The sequence below is a fragment of the Rhipicephalus sanguineus genome, chromosome 3 (assembly GCF_013339695.2).
Source record: "Rhipicephalus sanguineus isolate Rsan-2018 chromosome 3, BIME_Rsan_1.4, whole genome shotgun sequence".
In the NCBI taxonomy this organism is placed as follows: Eukaryota; Metazoa; Arthropoda; class Arachnida; order Ixodida; family Ixodidae; genus Rhipicephalus; species Rhipicephalus sanguineus.
This window is the reverse complement of record NC_051178.1, coordinates 16,900,882-16,920,545: the sequence shown is the minus strand read 5'-3', so window position 1 is coordinate 16,920,545 and position 19,664 is coordinate 16,900,882. Positions and strand designations below refer to the sequence as shown.

At 46.5% G+C, this 19,664-nt stretch overlaps 1 protein-coding gene across 1 annotated transcript; it reads right to left on the bottom strand.

Moving 5' to 3' along the window:
- Positions 1 to 10,588: 10,588 nt before the first annotated feature.
- LOC125757783 (uncharacterized) lies at positions 10,589 to 18,539 on the bottom strand. Its single transcript, XM_049413939.1, has 3 exons — positions 18,293 to 18,539; positions 11,843 to 12,101; positions 10,589 to 11,278 (listed from the first exon to the last, which is right to left on the bottom strand). The coding sequence occupies exons 1-3, from the start codon at positions 18,537 to 18,539 to the stop codon at positions 10,678 to 10,680; spliced, it is 1,107 nt and encodes a 368-aa protein (XP_049269896.1). The 3' UTR covers positions 10,589 to 10,677.
- Positions 18,540 to 19,664: the final 1,125 nt, after the last annotated feature.

Genomic DNA, 19,664 nt, shown 5'->3' with positions numbered 1-19,664 from the left:
AGCGCACTGCAAGCGATTTGCTTGTTGACCGGTCTGAGAGAAAAACGTTCTCCGCACCCAGACGTCTCTTTAATTGTAAACGTGGTGACGCGGAGTGGTCGAAGTCGTTCGGCAGAGGAAATTCTTCAGATTGTTTTCAGCAGTGATGTTGAAATAAACCATCTTGACGACGAGGATTTTTCACTGGATGACGATGAACCACCAGCTGCTAAGCCACGGCGAGCGAGTTGCACTTCACGTCCCCTCCTGCGCTAATGTTCTTTCACGCTCGTAACTCGTAAGTCACTTTGATTGTATTTAATGTATAATATCCTTGAGCGAGATTAAAATAAAAGCACATTTCCTCTTGTGCATTGCATGTATCACAATTATTGCGGAGATTATGGAGCGCCGCATGCCGCCAACACGCTCGAGCTCGACCAGCGAAGCGAAATGGTTAGAGCGATGGAACGTGCAGTCAGGGCCACAATCCACGCCTCTCGGCGAACTTCTTCGACGTTGCGAAAAGCATACGTGTGCATTCTTTTCGATATTCATGTTTCGATCGTGCTGATAGAACCTGTAACATGCGAGTGAAGTACACACGGCTAGAGTCTCAGCATGGCTGTGACACAAGCGCTAATGAATGGCATGTTAAATGCTTGTGTTCCGTTGAAGACGTAACTCCGCGTTTCCGACTGCGCAAGTAATGACGAAGGGGTATTATCGCAGAACACTTTTATGTTTGCAAGCCATCATCACGCGCAGCAGCGATGGCGCTACTCGCTGGCGGTCTACTACTGCGGCAAATCCGTCAGGCAGGCTCGGTACGTACTACCTCGGAGTACCGTTCAGCTCATACGTCAATTCTAGTTCATACAGGTTTATGTAACACGCACAGGATTTCGCAAAGCATCGTTATGCACGGTAACGGAGCTGAAATATAACATTTCAATTCGCAGCAAATAATTAGGTGGCGAGTACTTAGCACTTTCCATGGTTTGGGAAAGTATTTTAGTCTCATATCCACTTCAGCGCAGCTCATGACTTCATCCGGTGAAAGTGGCATGGTCGTCCGTACGTCCGCACGTCCTATCTGTTCCTATGCTAACAGACGGGTTGACCCTCCTCCTGGCGCCATCTTGAAAAGCACGGCGCGCCACTTATAGTTCGTGGGCGTTGCCAATACTGGCGCAGCTGCTGTTTTTTCTAGCCGGGAGGCAGAAACTCATGTCACTCTATTTCCCGCAATGTTAATTAGAACTAACAGACAATAATGCCAAGGAAGGTATAGAGGATGTTATTTGTAATAATTGGGGATATCAATGTGAAGAAAGTAAAGTGGACGGAAAGGTAACTTGCCGCCGGCAGGGACCGAACTTGCGACCTTCGAATAACGCGTCCGATGCTCTACCACTGAGCTACGGCGGCGGTCATACCCCGTCCACTTCATAGGGTACACATGTGCATTTAAACGTAGGAGTGTTAGTGAGCGCCGATCACAGCCATGGCGGCGAGTGTGGAGCACTCTTTTTCTGCCTTTTGGCGTCACGTAGCAAGTGACCTTCTTTTTTTTACGAGCTGGCAGCTGACCAATAATCCCTCGCGTACTACCTGAAGGCACCAAGTCTGCCAGAACGAGACGCTCGCTATGAATGAGGGAAAGAAGGTGACTTTGAAGGGCTCGTTTTTTTAACACGAAAGTGTTTTATGCCGGGGTCCACCAAGACTTCGGTGACGTATTTCCGTCACGGAAATGACGTCGAAAAAATATACACAATCAGATGGCAAAGAAAGAAAGCTACCATCAACGGGCATCGAACCCACGACCGCTCGGTCCGCAACAAATGCCGGGCACGCTATCCACTGCGCCACAGTCACAGACTCTGAAGGCGTTACGAACGCGCCTTTTATATCTACCACTCTCCCGGTTGACTGGGTGGTGTTGACCTCTGGGAGTGGTAAGGTAAAGTAATTCGTCATTGCTGTGGCCTCCGCGACTAGCACCTGCAACGCGTTACGCGTCCGTCCCATTCGGCGCGTTTTCAATAGAAGTTGAATTTTTTCAATGCCTTAACACACCGCGAGGTGGCGACCAAGCGTCGTAAAAGCGTCGGCCTCGCTCAGCATCACGCTAATACAAACCAAAAATAGCTCTGCGACGCGCGCCTGCCTCACCTGGCTGTAACCCCGCGTTTCCCGTTGTCGCGCTCGCCCCGAGAAAAATCGCGGCTGGGCTACCGGGGCGACAGGACGCGCTTTGCGTTTCCCTCTGGTCCGGCCTTGGGTGTTCAATCACATTTTAACATGCCGCGGTATGGCGAACAAACTCTGCGTCCAATATGCGACGCTCTTCTGGCTATCACACCTCTTTCTCTGATTACGCTTTCACCTTTAACTACTACAGCTACCACTAGGGTTTGTTTAATCATTTAACATGGACGTTAGTCGTCGGGAAGGAGATGTACCACCGATCATAAAAGTGGGTGCATACACGTTAAATGGCACCATTAGCTGCCAGACAACAATATACATTGCGCAAGCTCTCTTATATCAATGTACATTAAGCATTCAGTTACTTCTGTAAGGGCACGCTTTACTTTCGTGTTATTGCGATTCCTATGATGGAGGGATCAACCATGTTTTTTTGTCATACACCCTTAACCTCCCCTATACTTTCCTTCGCATTTTTGTCTGTTAGTTGTAATTATTATTGTGTCTAAACAAAGAAAAACAAGCCCCTAAAAGTAATTCGAAGGTCGCAGATTCGGTCCCTTCCGGCGACAAGCTATCTTTCCGTCCACTTCACTTTCTTCAGATTTATATCCCAATTATTACAAATAACACCTCCTATACTTTTTCATGGCAATATTGTCTCTTAGTTCTAATCAATATTGTGTCTAACAAAGAAAAACGAGCCCCTAAATGTCATCTTCTTTCCTTCTATTTCCCGCAGTTGCCTGTACGGATGGTCTGTTTGAGGCCAGTATATTTCTGTGTAATCTCTGCATAGGTGACCTCAAGAAAAAGATCGCGTCAGTCCGCAATTATAGTATTATGTAGGGCTTCCACAATACCTAACCGACAAACCGAGAAATGATGACTTGCTTACTAGAGCGAGCGTCTTATTTAATTTCTCCTCGTCTCTCTTTTACCTTTCTCGGGATTTCCTCACCCTCCGCCACACTGCATGTTTCAACTGCGACTTTCTAACCAGTGGGATCCTCGAACGCGCCTCCGGTTTCAATGTGCTCGAGTAGACAGGCTTCGAGAAAATGCGACCTGCTGCCGAATAGTCCAGGGATGATTGCCACAGATGCTTGAATCCGCGACATCAACCAACGACGACGGGCCCCTTGTGTCCAATGTGCGAAAGTGTGAATTTTCGCACACTGCACACAAGGGGCCCGTTGTCGACACTTTCGAAAGCGGGAATTTTCGATCGTCAGCGCGTCTAATGAAAAGATTTGGGCCCATATTAATCACGAACGATGCCTCTCAAACAAATAGATATCGGTTTTAAAGCACCCATTAAAAATGTCGATTAATCGATTAAAAGATTCCACCAAAAGCAATTAATCGACTAAAGGCTAAATCGATTAAGAATAATCGATTAAAAATTTTAATCGACCATCCCTAATTGGACGCTAGACTCTCATCGCGGTGCGACGCATATAGGGCGTCGCGCAGTCATGTAGCGTGAAAGCTTTGAATAAACCAGCTTTATAATTCAACTCTAGAGCGCATCACTATAGAACAGTTTATGGCGTAGGGGGTACCTTGCATGTGCACTTGTATAAGTTGCCCCAAGATAGTCTATAACGGGCCCTGGAAAGGCCACTCTTCCAGCATTCGTCGTGACTGTGCTACGTGTTCTGTATGTTCTGCGGTGCAGCGTGTTCTTAAATGCGAAGCATTTCTTAGCGAACCAAAGTCACTTTGACCGTTTCTCTACATCTATCGACTCGCTGCTTACGCCTTGGCGCCCTGGTGGTTGTCTCCTTAACTTGGTATGCAGCAAATTTGGCATAGGATGACTTGAGCATGTGGCGAAAAGGATTCGCAGGTCATGACATGAATTAGGTGATTTCCCCGTTGCGTACGTCATGAAATCCTTCCCATCTGTCGCATGTGGGACATGCTCGCATACTGCCGCTCCACAGGTATGGGCCATAGGTGAGTGACAGTTTATATGAACCGAGACTTTGGAAATATTAACGCCACAGCGCGAAGGAGCCCGTGTCGCAGAAAATGCGGCACAGGTGTCCGCGGCGTTGCCGACGTGAAAAGTATCCTGATGGAAGCAGAGACCGCGTAACGTGGAAAACGTCGAAGAACACTTATAATCAGAATTTTTCGATCTGCGGCGATTATGAAGTTTTAAAGGCACATGCTGCAAACAGTGGGAGATGAGCGCGATAGCGATTATACGCCAGTAGTGGCGAAAAGTGAAGCGGTAAGTATAAAAGAATAATGTTGTATTTGTCAAGCCTACGGTGCCGCGAGTACAGCTTGCTACCTTGTTATATTATTTTACAATACTTATGGCGCAAAAAACTTCCATGGTACACCAGCGCTTTTATTTTACAACTTGTAACCACTGCCAATCCACACACAATGCAAAGGATTGTGAATGAAAAGCCGTACCATTTTTTATTCAACGTTTATCTCACATGCAAGAAGGCTATGTTCCATGAAAAGTGGTGCCAAGCTTATAAGCACACCTAGGAACATCCGTAAATCAATATTTGAGATCCCAGGGACGCTTCTTTTAGTTGACTTATTCAGAAACTTGTATGCAACAACTTGCATGACAAAAAGATAGAAAAATAAACTTTTTATTTTGAATAAAGTTCCAGAAAGCATCCTTGAACTCACTTGAACCTCCTATATCTGTTGCATCCCTTATCATAACAAGGCATTTGATGAAACATTTTTGGCAACTTTTCATGAAAGCACTTATAAAGTATTCGCCGTGGCAGTGCATTTTCAGTCATGTGCAGCTAGGGTATAGCGAGCAATTTTTTTCGGGGGTGGGGGGGCACCTTGGTCTGAAGTAGGGGCCGGGCTGAACGATGTGGTTGATTGCCGTTTTGTGCTCTGTATGCCATGGCGAAAAAAATTCGGGGGGGGGGGGGGGGCACGGGACTGATATGTCACCCCCTGGCTACGCCACTGACATGCAGCACACAATGTAAAAGTAGTGGTGGCCTCGTGTTGGTGCATGCACACAAATCGGATGCTTCACCTCCATTGTCTACACGGTGAACCGACACATCTCCTGAATGTCGGGGGCATCAGCTCTCTTTGCGTTTGTCTCCGAAACGCAACATGCGTCGTGACACGAGTGCCTCCTTGGGCATTCTAGCATGCGACGCGGACATCGATGGGGGCCTTGGCGAGAGCTCGCATTGTAATTTTATCTCCTACATTCATCGACTGCTGCTTCCAGGAGGTCTCGGACACAGTCTGAAACTACTAAAAGTATTTGTAGCATGCCGCTGCCATGCATGAAAGTAAGCATGAATTTTGCATCGCACCTTATTCTCAGCACTCAACATTTACAACACTAAAGGAGCAGGGACAAAGATGATCTGAGTTAGAACTAAGCAGATAAAGTCAGCCAACCCACGTGTATGCTTCATCTTCTCATCTGATAAAACGAAAAACTGCTCTCTCTTTCGAATACAGCAGTGAAGAACTCTTTCAAAATAGCTGTTACAAGTTGTTTTTGCTGAACTCTTTTCAAAGGAACACTAAAGAGAAAAGAAGAGCTTTGTCACAGTATTTGTCAATTGCCCTTCTAAATAACAACAGTGCAGCTCTTGCGGCAGGAAGACGCCTCGTTAGCGAGATAATACCCAAAAATAATATACAGGCGACGATGCAACCATGAGTGTCCCGCACCAACCCAAGGTGACATCATAGATTTCGACTGCCTTGGCTAGTGCCTACGCCATGTTTGCTCAATGAACATCTTTTACGTCCTGTTCTGTGAGACTCAGGCTCTCGACTCCCCAAGCTTCAGAAAATTATATTTAGGCAACGTCGCCTAAATGTGAAACAACATTTTCCTATCTGTGATGTCAACCAGCCATTCAGCTGTAGAAGTTTCCGCGCAAAAGTTGAAGATAAAGGATAACTTTGACCTTAACTTTCTCCCCTCACAATGAACTTACGATGGTGTAATTAACGGCAATTGAGTTCTCACAGGATAATTAATCATAGATAAAATGGATGCTTGGCCAAAGTGGTGCATATCAGACAGCAAAAAAAAGTCACAGTTTCATCGCAACGGCGAAGCAATGAATGTGATAGCATCAAATTGGAAAGTAACTCGAAGAATGGAAAGCAGCTCGAAATTTCCAGCGGTTCGTTCAAGCGCAAAGGACGCACGAAAAGAACGAGCGCGAACTACCAATTGTCACAGCTCGACACTTACAGCGCGCTGCTGAAACATAAAGAAGGACGCACGAAACGAACGCACAGGTATACGCAGGACGAACTCAATCTAACAACTCTCACAGTTGTTACTTCTTTCTGCTTGAACAGCGCGCTCCCTTCGCAAACGCGGCTGCTGCAGCGAGCGAAGTGATCTCCGTACGCTCTGTAACATCAGCGCTGACATCGCGGTGAAAGCAGAAGACTACATACCCCCCCCCCCCCCCACGTGATTAACGCGAGCGCTGAAGACCACTCCCTGTAGGGCGAAGGGCACCGGAGGCGCACGCGCATCGCAACGAGAGGGCGACGACCTTTAAAGCGCGCTTCTCGCGCACTTTGCGCCATTTCGCTGGTGACCAGGAAAGCACGCTGAAGTACTGAAATGGTTTACATAAATAGCTCGCCGTTAGCATGCTGAAGGACGTACTTCTCGTGGTCTAGTGGTCTACGCTGCGCGCTGCGGATCGAGAGGTGGCCCGTTCGATTCCGCGCATCGAAAAAAATTTTTGTGAATTATTTGTTGTGGCTTACACACACACGCGCACACACACACACACACACACACACACACACACACACATATATATATATATATATATATATACATATACATACATATACGTGACATGACGGCGACGGACGATCGCACGATGGCGATGACAAAAACCAGCCGAGAGTGCCCATACAATTTCTATTGCAATAAAAAGACTGTGCACAAAACAGACAGCAAAGACGCCGCAATGTGTCTATACGTCTTTTTTGCGTCCGCTTTTGCACAGTTTTTTGTTTATGTTTAGTCTAGAATGATTTAGGGTTGTTAGTGTCACCTTAAAATGAATGAATGTGCGACTTTTATGTACAGTGCATAAAGCAGGCTGCTACCTTTGGTGACTCTTTAAGTTAATGCGGAAACCACACTGTATCGATGTACATTTCATAGTAGGTGCATCAAAGGCGCTGGAAACTTGCGTTAAGAAATAGGCCAAAAGGTCAGATTTTTATTTTATATCAAATGGCAATTTAGACATGATGACTGCAGGATTGGAGACATTAAATTATCAGCAGCTCGTCGCTGTACAAAAAGAGCCAGTCTCTTCAAATGAATGAATAGTTATCCTAAGCTGCCTTGACTTTTACAGGGCCAACCACCTCATGACCCTTCTTTTGACTTAAGTAGCTTCCGGAGAACTTTTTGTTGGGCAAGTTGGTGTACGTTCATAATTGATTTTTAAGGCACAAAGCAGGACATACACAAGAAAGGACACTGGACTGAGCGCCACTGGCTTTGGTGCAAAGCGTATCAGGAGCGCATGAAATGACTCTAGAGATGACGCCTGGGTTTCAGAAGACAACTGCGCAATGTCTTTCAAAAGAACATTTAGGAGAACTGCTTTGAGCTTCTGATAGACAGGTGTTCCTGTAAACATGATGAACCACAGCAATGCGGCAGGGCTAAAAATACACATAGATGCGCTAGCAATCATTTATAATGTTCTGTTGAGTAGTGAAAAAAAAAGTCACAGTTTCGCCGCAACGGCGAAGCAATGAATGCGATAGCAATAAATTGTAATGTAACGCGAAGAATGGAAAGCAGCTCGAAATTGCCAGCGCGTCGCTCGAGCCCAAAGGACGCACTAAAAGAACGCACACAGGACGAGCGCGAACTAATGCGTCACAGCTCGACACTTTGAAGCGCACTGCTGAAACATAAAGCAGGACGCACGAAACGAACGAACAGGTACACACAAGACGAGCGCGAACTAATTGTCACTTTTGTTACTTATTTCAGTTTGAACAGCGCGCTCCTTTCGCAAACGCGGCCGCTGCAGCGAGCGAAGCGAAGCACCCCACCGGCCGCCCCTTCTTTCCTCGGGATAAGCGCACGAAAGCGACCACGCACTGTAGAGCGAAGAGCAACGGCGATCGCAGGAACGGCGCGCGCACGTCGCGCCATCTATGTAGCCACTAAGAAAGCATGCTGAATTACATGATGTATATAAATAGCGCGCCGTTAGCACACTGAAAGACGGTGCTGTCGTGGCATAACGTCTAACGCGGCGGGCTGCGAATCTAGAGGTCGCCCGTTCGATTCCGCGCGTCGGAAAGAATTTCTGAATTATTTTTCTTTATGGCTTTTCTATATATATATATACATACTTATACATATGCGGTGAATGACGGCGACGGGGACGGACATTTTCCAGCCGAGACTGTCCATATAATTGCTATCGCAATAAAATGTACATTCGGGGATCGAGTGACTCCTTGTGAGGCAATACATCGTGAAGGCATCGATGGTATGGCCCTTCATGTCCAGCATGCACATTCATAATATGCCTTATACCCTGACACACGGCCACTCTAAAGTCCTTTATCAAAGGGGACATCTTCCGGAAAGGCGTTCGAGCGCACTGACACACGACAAAGGAGTAACTCCCTTCCCGAAACGATCCTTTTCGGAAAGGCAGATCGCGCATCTACTTTTCGGCCAGGAAGGGAGTACTCTCGCACACAGTGTGCAGAATTTATGAATAAAAGAAAACATGTTGCAACACTAAGGTGCCTAGTGACTTTTTTTTTTTTGCGAGCGAAAATGTTTTAATTTTCAGCAGTAGAACGATTTGTCGAAAAGCGAACGTTTATACATTATAGCTATACATACTCTCAAACGCCTGCACCACATCACTAGAAAACCGCCATGCCACCATTCTAGTGTTGGCAGTGACTGGCATTTGTTGTGTCGGCGAGATAAGAATGATGGAGTCTGCTGAATCGGCGCCGTCAACCAAAGCCGTGAAAAAACCACGGGTCCAGTGGACGGAAAAGGCGACCTGGGCGCTCATAAAGTCTTGGCAAGATAACTTGGACGCCCTGCGAGGGCAAAAGCACAACGGTGTTGTGTACCAAAGGATCGCCGAGAGCCTCACCGATGCCGGTATTCCCCGTACACGTGCGCAAGTGCACGCGAAGATTGACAACTTGACACAAACGTTCAGGTATGACGGTCATTTATTAATATTCGAACTGTGCGTTGTCGCGCGCGTCCCGCTTGTCGCGTACCAGTTGTATTGAATAACCTGTAAGCAGAGGCAGCAAAATTATTGCAAGGTTGCATAGGTTGTAGTTATGTGCTTCTATGCTGCTTATAATATGATCCTCCTTTTGTTGCTGGACAAGTAAAATCGTCTGTTTTTATTTTTTTAGAAAAATTGAGCGAGGACTCACGACAGGCTCTGCACCACCGACGTGGCCCTGCTACATTGAAATTAAGAGGTTTATTGGTTGTTTACCAATAAATGACCCTTCCCTCTTGGAGGAGAGCTGCTGCAACAGCAGCAGCGACACTGTAGAGAAGGTATGTTGCAAACAAATTACGACTGTGTACTTCCCCTGCAATCAGTACAGTTGCTAGTGCATTTATATCGGTAATGTTGGATGGGTTGATGTCTTGAATTTATTGGACACGAAGAAGCATTAATCTAAAAATACGAAATAAAAGATGTCATGGCCCATAATGAATTATTTTGTGGTCTGCCCACGTTCCGTACCTATGCGCCACTGCTTCCAGATCATGAGGCTACATATGCTGCAAATCACATCATTATAATCACATCCAGGAAACTAACACGACATTCACGTCCTCAGCTAAAATAGGCAGCATCCGTCAATATTGTCCTGCATTATTAAAGCTCCATCCCCATTTGTGCAGTTCATTTCGTCAGCGTAATTATCAAGATATGTGATTATTCTCTTAAATAGTGGTCGTGTCTATTGCGTCGAGTAGACTGCTATATATGCCTCTCTGGTGATTTCCTCTTTTGAGTGTGCGTGATATGGTGTACCTGTTTTGTCTTAAATCTTCGCAGCTTATCAATGAGATGGAAAGTGGTGTCAGTACAGAGGCTACTGACACTGACAGCACGTCGGTGCCAGGAATACCAACAGAAGAGTCACCATCACTGACACCCGCCACGGAGTCCATTCACAGCCCTGAAAGAAACACAGCAGCAAGGGCAGCAAGGAAGCGACGGCGGCCACTTAGTGCTGCACGTGAGTTCCAGGAAGCTGTATTGACTGAGCAAAAATTGCTACGGGAGCAGCTAGAACGAGCTCAGCAGACTGAAGTGGAGCTGAGAACAAAACAGCTGCAACTTCAGGAGAAACTTGTCAGTGCCCTCGTTAGTTTTATTAATAAAATATGAGGCAGTAAAAATGTCACTCTTTTGATTTACAACTGTTAACGCAAGGCTATTTCTAGGAACGAGTTGGCTGGGTCTGCATCCGCTGGCTGAAATAATCTACAAGTGCAGAACGCACACTGTCCGCGTTCCCAATCTGTGAATCGCTGCTGCGTTCTGGTTGTGGCAGTTGGGAGTCTGACTGCTGAACTTCCTGGAGCCATTGAAGCGGAACAGCATCACTAAAATCTTCGCAAATGTTGTTGAGCACGCAGCATGCGCGAATCACCAGGCTAGCATTTGCGATGTCGCATTCCATTCTCTTCGACGTGAAGCGAAATCTTGCTTTAAGTCTTGCAAAGGCGTTTTCCACTACACGTCTCACTCGGCTGATGTGGTAATTAAAATTTTTCTGCTCTGCACGAAGTGGGTCGTTGTGTCCAAAGGGCTTGATGAGGTTAGGTGTAAGTGGGAAGGCCTGGTCACAAAGCACCAGAGGTGGCACAGCAACTCCTCCTATTGTAGCGACCGGATTCTTGAACAGGGGACCCTCAACCATATGGGAGAGGCTTGACATTTGATACACATGAGAGTCGTGGCATCTGCCAGGGGCACCAACATTTATAAACCTGAAACGGTACCTGTGGTCTACAAGGGCCAGAAGAATAATGCTGTACCTGTAAGAATGAACACAAGAGTCAAAGTAAGAACGCTTCTCGTGTTTAAAAATGCTCCATTCTTCATTATCGGGTAAACCATCTATGTCGCATTTTATGTTTGTCTTGGTTACCAAGACACTTCGCAGCATTTCAGGATTTTGGAAGCTGCCATTGCCAATTATCAATCGATGTTTCCTATTATAAAAGACTTTCTCAGCTATTTGAAGGCCTCGAGTGTAACTTGAAACAAAGTTCTCTTGTGACGGCACTTGGGTGCACAATTAACTTATTTCTCAGCAGGCATTGTTTTCTCGCAATCTTGTAGCGAAGGTTCCTGCATTGGATCGCTGTAACTGCAAAACACACGCGCGCTTGCACGGTCCAAAAAGGAACTGACGTTACTGAGGCTAATGTGTAAATACATTTATGCAGTGTATTAATGCAAAACATGGCACTATCATATACGTAGCTTTTAGCTTACAATCCGCATACAATAAAAGGGCTCACATGCGGCGTATTGCTTGGACGATTTGGGTGCAATGCCTTACGCACGAAATTCCAAAAATAGCCAAATGAACTTACCACCCCTTGTAGTTATAATAATCAGTGGCATGTTCTTGTGGCGGTGAAACTGGGAAGTGGCACCCGTCAAGGGCTCCTACAACTTGTGGAAAGTCACTGACGGCTGCGAATTCCCGAATGTGTTCCGCAATATCAGACTGACTGAGCATATTGATCCAGTTGCTTTCCAATAAAGACACGACGGCTTCGCAAAACTCCTTGTAAATGCCATTCACTGTCGATCGTCCGATGCCGAAGACACTGGCCACGACTCGGTCCTCTGCCACGGAGCACAATTCGAATAAGCCGATGGCCACCACCTTTTCAACCACAATGCTCTCGCGCATATTAGTTGTTACCCTCTCTAGCGAAGGGCGCAAGCTGTCCACAAGGAAACGGAAAGTGGCTGGGCTCACTCTGAAGCACCGCTTAAAGTGGCCGTCGCCTAAGAAGGGCAACGTGTCTTCAAACCACCGTTCATTACGTACGTAGGCCCACCTTTCGCGGTTGATGGCTCGAGGGGACATCGACAAAGCAGTCAACATGAAGCTGTTCACGACGAGTCTTTGATGCTGTCCACTCTTGCCTTCGCAGCGTTTAGCTCATCTTCGATGGAGCCGAGCGCGACAAGCGCCAGGCCGACTTCAACTATTGCTTGATCTCTGTCGCTCCGCTGATTCATAACAGGACCACGAGGAAACACGCCTCGCCTTCGCACAGTCAAGAAAAAGTACAGCAAAAGCAAGGTATATGTAAACTGGTAGCGTAACTTCCGTAGAAGCCCACGTGTCAAGCTGGTGGCTAGTTGTTGCGACAGTCGCCATCTATGTGAGGAGGGGACAAACAGAATTAAAAAAAAAAGAGAAAAAGATGACGTCACAACCGGAAGCGGAAATGACGTCACGTTTTAACGCAATGGGCGCGAAATTATGAAATGTTTTGACAGGGCGCCGCTTCTTACTTTTTTTTATAGCTGCACGTTCTTTTTCTTATCGCTATGACGGCTCCATAATGGAAGCCTGCAAGATAACGGGAAGACGAAAAAGACAGATTGCCTGGCGTTAAAGTGTTGCTCTTGCATTCGTAGACAGCGCAGCGTTTCTTCGCGTAGCGTGGCGGACTCATCGTCCCGAAGGGCGACAGCACGCCGGCCGTGCGCTGGCAAAACACAGTCACTGAAACGCTTCCCGATGGCTGCGATGTGTTATATTACCTTCTGCCAAGTACCACGACTAGAAAACAACGCTTATGCGAGGAAATCACCTACGGACGACAGGCACAAACCTACTGCGCAAAAACGAGCGACGCCATTTGCATCTGAAAATGCGCAATACCGTTGGCCCATGTTACCAGACTGCCTGCATGTGCCCACTGTTTCTGAAAATAAACGAAAAAAATTGGCCACTCAACCACATACCCAAGACTATAGTTTGAATAAAGTAATCTACTAATTTAATTCGTGACAAATAAAATTAAAACTAATGAAAATAAACGTTTAATTAATTTTTTGTTTTCATTATTTGTCCCCCCTTCACCTAGTAGCGCTTTAATCGTCACGCGGGTGTTGATGTTTGTCGCAATAGGTTTCCGACCACTTTTCGTTCCGACTTTCGCGACCTATTTAGATTGACCTTGGCAAAAGCCGGAACAGCAAAACAACTGTTCATAGTTGCCAGACGAAGATAAGTTGCTGCTAAAAACGGAAAAAATGAACGGAAATTGCGAGTATGCGCGTTATAAGCCGCCAGACAACAACAAAAAAATTTTCATGCTTTAATATCGCGAAATATGATGTACATGTGCATTTTTTGAGTAAATTTCCTATTTTGTTGCTTGCACAAACAGCGCCATTTTTTTGTACGGCGTTTTTCTGAGGAACCACTTAAAGCAGTTGTCCGGTGCCGTGTGTCATCGGCACAACTCCTTTCTGCAAATGGTCCCTTTAGGCGACAAAAGGGGTTTACCTCAAAGTACTTTACTATTGCCCGTGTGTCAGGGGTATTACAGGGCCTGCAAGTACACTTAGCAATAATAGGTATAGAGATTACGAGTATAGTGGACAGAAATACAGGCCAGTTCAAAGGTATTGTAGCCAGTGTTTACCCAGCTGAATCTTAACCGTGGCTAAGTTATCCATTCAAGTGCTGTAGAACACAAGTTTACATGAATATGTTAGATTCACTTCACTTAACTGGAATGCTCACCTCTTAAAAATTTCTAGCTGGAACTCTGTGCTGCGCATATGTAAAATCACTCAGAATTTAAGTAGTAATTAGGTGAAGTGATGAACTTACTCTTCCATGTGCTCAGTCGGAGCGCTACATCATCTTCTGGCATTGTTACACAGAAGGTGGTTGCAAACAGGCAATCCAGATAGAGACGTACACCCACGACTTTTCGAAAGAGCCTCAAGTGTTTTCCGCAAACTTGCATGTTGAAATATTGCAGAATTTTTTTATATTGAAGCATCAACCCATTCTTAGCATGAAGGCAATCCAGTTCAGTATTCTACCACAGAACTATGCCAGTGCTTCACACTGCCTCGGAAAAAAGACCCTATACAAGCATCATGCTGGGACAACGCGTGATTTCATTACAGTGTTGGCTATGTGCTTTTATGTAATAAAGAGTACATATGCACACCCATGTGTCAGGGCAACCTGCAGTCAAGCGTAGCTCAAATGGACCGACCCCCGCTAATTATGATACGCACATAAAGTACCGATGGTACATTGGACCATTAGCTAGCTACCTTTATACGTCAGTGTAGTCAACATGCCTGGCAAGCAGACGTTATGCGCTGGGGGGGGGGGGGGGGGTGCGATCACCCTCTGTAAAGCCATTTGCGCCTCATTGCGCACGCGCGTCTCGTGCATTGCTCCCACGCGTTAGGTTTAGCGCGGTGGCGCCGGCAGCGCCGCCGCGGAGAGGTTAGGCCGGCGTGCAGGAAACAGTAGAGAAGTCTCTTTGCGGTTTGGCGGCGTGCGTGGATGGACGTCTCCCGCGGTCGGTCCGTGGGAGACGATAACTCGGTTCGTTTCCCGCGGGCCCCTTTTGGTGAGTCGTCGACGTCGCATTCGCGGTGCATTGTATGTCTTTTGTTGTCTTGGGTGTGTGTTATTTTTTCCGGGTATTGTACGTATTATCATTGTATAAGGTTATTTAGCAAGTCACTATAGTTGTGTATCAGATCCGGCAGGGGAGTTCGTCGTATGTAAAATCAAGTTAACGAACGTGCACGTGTTGGTTGCCCGACGGCGTCTACTCTCTCTGTGTGTTCCGAGAGCGGCGATGTTTTTCAGATCCCAACAGCCCACAACTACTCGATTTCCAAAAAGACGTCGATCCACGTCGTCGGTGGATCGACGTCTTTTTGGCGGCATAAGCTGTCGCCATAAGCTGCAACTCCGTCTGCTTCGCATGAAATTGATTCACACAGTGCATGGGATCTGTCAAATTTTGTCCTCTGTTTCTTCCTTCTGTCCTTTCTGTTGGTGGTAATTTGGCGTCTGAGTTTATTCACAGGAGTGGTACACTAAGCACGCAACCAACGACCTGGCAAGCAGCCCTCTACATGTTGCTTGTGTCAGTTACTTACTGGTGGTGCTGAAACAAAGCGCGGTGGGACACATGGATGATGTATGCGATATGTGCGACAGCTGCACTGCGTATACGAAACTGAATGGCTGTAGGGCCAATGCAGACCAAGGCACACTTTCGCAGTGCGGAAGCTGGCTACAGGCAGTTACATATTACCACGATTGTTTCCATGAGTGTGGTCGAAGGTTCGCGGTCATATACGAGGAAAAATGGCGAAAAGCCTGTAGTCGCCTGTAGAGCAATGTTGTAGGCGTACGTCGTGAAGGAGAAAATTAGGTCCCAGTCAGAGCAATCTGAGGAAACTTACTTAAAGATCATGTCGCCAAAGCTGTGGTTGAATCTTTCTGTCTAGCGGTTAGTTTGCGAATGGTAGGCGTTTTAATAATAATATCTGGGGTTTAACGTCCCAAACCACGATATGATTATGAGAGATGCCGTAGTGGAGGGCTCTAGAAATATCGACCACCTGGGGTTCTTTAACGTGCACCTAAATCTAAGTAAACGGGCCTGAAACATTTCCGCCTCCATCGAAAATGCAGCCGCTGCGGCAGGGATTCGATCCCGCGACCTTCGGGCCAGCAGTCGAGCGCGATAACCACTACACCACCGTGGCGGGGCGATGGTAGGCGTTTGTAGTACGATGAACTGAGACCCGATTCGGCAAGGAGTGCGTTCACGACTACGGAAACCAGTACACGTCCCTGTCGCTAGAAGTTCACGCGGTGCGCCGAGACGGAGAATGAAGTTCCGCAGGAGGAAATATATGTCGCGAGCTGTGGCGGCAGGCACAGCGGCTGTTTCTGCGTGTCGCGTCAAGTGGTCAACAGCGAGGACTACCGCCACCTCCACCAAAATATAATGAAAACACTGGCCTACAAGCGGTGGTTGCGCCGAAACAGTAGCAGCAAGAACTGGAGGGGCGCGGGCAGCGTTGCAGAAAAACAGGCTAGGCAGCTGCAGCTCGTGCCTCGCGCAGGGCTGGCGATGTGGCTGCAGCGTTGGGCATTCTTCTTCACCACAATTACATTTAATTGTGGTGAACCAATCAAAGAGTGCAGTGTTACGTAATGTTGCTCATTAGAAGCATGACGTCATTTAGCAGGCGAGGAGTGGTCAGACAAAGAAGGGGGACACAGGAACTGTTTCTTTGAAATATAGAGCCTGCACAGCACAGAGCGCTGTGATATTCACATCTGATCACTATGCAATATGGTCTTCTCTACGAATAAATAATGGGTGGTGTAAATGAATGTCAGGGCCTGTGTATTAGCCCTTTCAATTCTGAAGGGAAATGAAAATCACACAAGTATTCGTTACAATACCTGTCTTCAAAGAGCATTCTGCTTAAGATTTTTGCTACAATGTGAATGTGTAATGATTATGTCTCACACTCACCTTTACCAACATGCCCGCTCTCTAGCTCGTGCAGAAGATGCCGCTCGTGGTCACGCACGTATTTCCGAATACTAGGATACCTGTCGGTAGTCAGTGATGCAAACTTGAGCTCCTTCAGTCGCAGATAAGCAAGTGCGTTTATCAGGCCAGCTTACTCCATTTTAGGGCTCGTCTTCGCACCTGCTTACTATCAAACACCGGCAAGGCATCTTTTATTAGCATTCTTACAACAGCACACCATAAAGCATTGAATGCCGTAGAAATCTTATACGAGGGTTGATCCACAATAAAGTTTCTCATCAATGTTACAGGCAACATTGCTTATTCTCATAGCAATGTACATCGCTGGAAAGAAGACACTCCCCTCTATTTTTTGGCATACTCGCAATCTTTTCCTACGCATTCTTGTAACCGGTGTTCCAATTTCAGTATCACAGTGTCGTAGAACTCCGTCGCCAACCCGTTGAGGAAGCGTTTCACCTATTTGACTTCACCATCGCTCCGGAAGAGTTGGCCACTCAGGTGTTCCTTTAACTAGTGATAATCGCTGGGCGCGAGGTCCGGACTGTACGGTGGGTGGCTCATGACAGTCCACCCAAAGTTTCTCAGATGATCCTGTGGCCTGGGTTTGACGGGACATATGAGGTCGGGCGTGGTCGTTACACCAGCTGTCAGTCGTCTTCGCCGGCGGTTCTGGATAGCTCGCCTGAGTTATCTTAATGTTGCACAATAACTGTCTGAGTCCGTGAACTGTCCAGGTTCCGTGAGATGGATCAGCAGCATCCCCTTACGATACCAAAAGACACTGGCCATGGCTTTGCCAGCAGAAGGAGTTCGTTTGAACTTCTTGGTAGTGACGTCATTGTTTGGACTTTTGCTTCGTTTCGTAAGTCAAATGAAACACCCACTTTAGCACCTATAGCGCGCCGAAGGGACTGGAACACAAAGAAACGACGTGGACGCAGCGCTACCAACATGCCCAAGCTCACGTTCTTTCAGGAAACACCCACGTTTAGTATCCCGTAACAATGAAGTCCAACGATCCTTACTTATCTTCTTGACAGTGTTTAAGAAACTGGCGAGCACAGACAAGCCGTTTCTCCTTGTTTTCTGCTGTCAACACACGCGGTACCCATAGAGCACAGCACTTGTGATACCCCAATTTTTCAGTCAAAGCTCGTTCCACTGTACCGTAAGAACTCCCAGGGATCCGAGCGACAAGTTCACGCACAGTGATCCTCCTGTTTTGAAGCACTTCGCGCCGCTCCATCTCAACAATCGCCTCCGAAACTGACGGTCTTCCACTCCGCTCTTCATCGTGGACGTCCATCCTACTGGCACTAACTCCCTACACCACTTTCCGACGTATTGAATGGACATACACTCGTCGTCATATACATCTGTCAACTGACGCTGAATATCCATAGCTGAAGCCCCTTTGGCGTGCAAAAAGCAAATTACAGGAAAGAATCTCACCTTTGGCGGGAACAACAATGGGCACCTCCATGTCGGATGGCTGCTGAGCTAAGACAGAGCGGCCGGGCGGAATGGAGAGTGGGGGGAGGGGGGCAGCCGCGTACAGCTGTGTTGACGGATTCCGCCTCGCACCTTCCCGTGCGCTGGAGCTCTTTGGGAACCATATTTCTGGATTGACCCTCGTGCAAGCATCTCTTACCTCTCCAGCATGCACCTGCACAATTATCTTGATTGTTTCGTCATCCATCTGGCTAAGTACTGTTAAGTATTTCGCAAAATGCTCCGGCGAGTCGTATCTGCAATCTTCAAACAGACGAAGGAGATGGCAGATACGAAGGAGAGACTGTTGCACCTTTCACCGCACAAGCTGCAATTTTTGAATAGCTTGAGCAGGCAACTTTCAATGACAATGTATTTCTTGTCAGCCTGTAGTGAGGGTGACGAGTCTCTCAGACAAACGTTGTTCACCATAAGGAACACTGATAACACTTAACCATAAGTAATATTGCTATCGAATCATTAGCATGCTTACATTTCCATGCTGCTGTCAGATGCTGGCTGGTAGCTGGAATCACTGACGTGCACAATAGGCCTGGTTTCAAGAGACTCGTCCGATATCTCACATGCACCCATTCTCTTTTGTTGCCTTGTTCTTGAAGTACTGGCGGGCACAAATGTGAGGCCATGAGTTTCAGCGTCACCTTGTTTTGGCACTGCACTCCGCACACTTCCTCTGACATGTCATGGTCTGTTTGGGTGCCAAAGTCCCTTTTTTCAGTAGTCAAAAGCAAATTGATCTGGGTGCCTGAAATCAAACAAATATAACAGCAATATGTTTTTTCTGCAGACCCATTAGATAAGAATGTGTTCAATAAGAAAAGAGCATAAGGATAAAGGGATATACAGCAGTCTGAAAAGGCAAACACTGTGACTCACTTGCAGGGACATATCTTCGAGAAGACAACCGAGATGCATAACTGTGCTCTTCATGTGCCACTCTCTATTTTTTTTATTTATTGATACTGCTGTCTCAAACATAGATTATAGCAGGTGTGAAACAGAGGTACACAGTATTCTAAAAGGGAAAATAATATGCACATAGAAAATTCATAACGCGGACAATATAATGCATACAGTTAAAACAATACAACTAAGTAATTAGTAAAATGCCAAGCACAACAATCCGAAGAAAAACAGAAAATAATTTTATTTCAAGGAGGAAATCCCGTCGGATTGATAATCGAATTCAATTTTACAAGTGACAGAACAAAAAGGAACAAATGGACATAAATATAATCAATGGTACTGAAGAACTACTCTAAGCACTTTTCAAACAATAAAACTGAATCTTGTGTTACAATGTTATTAGTTA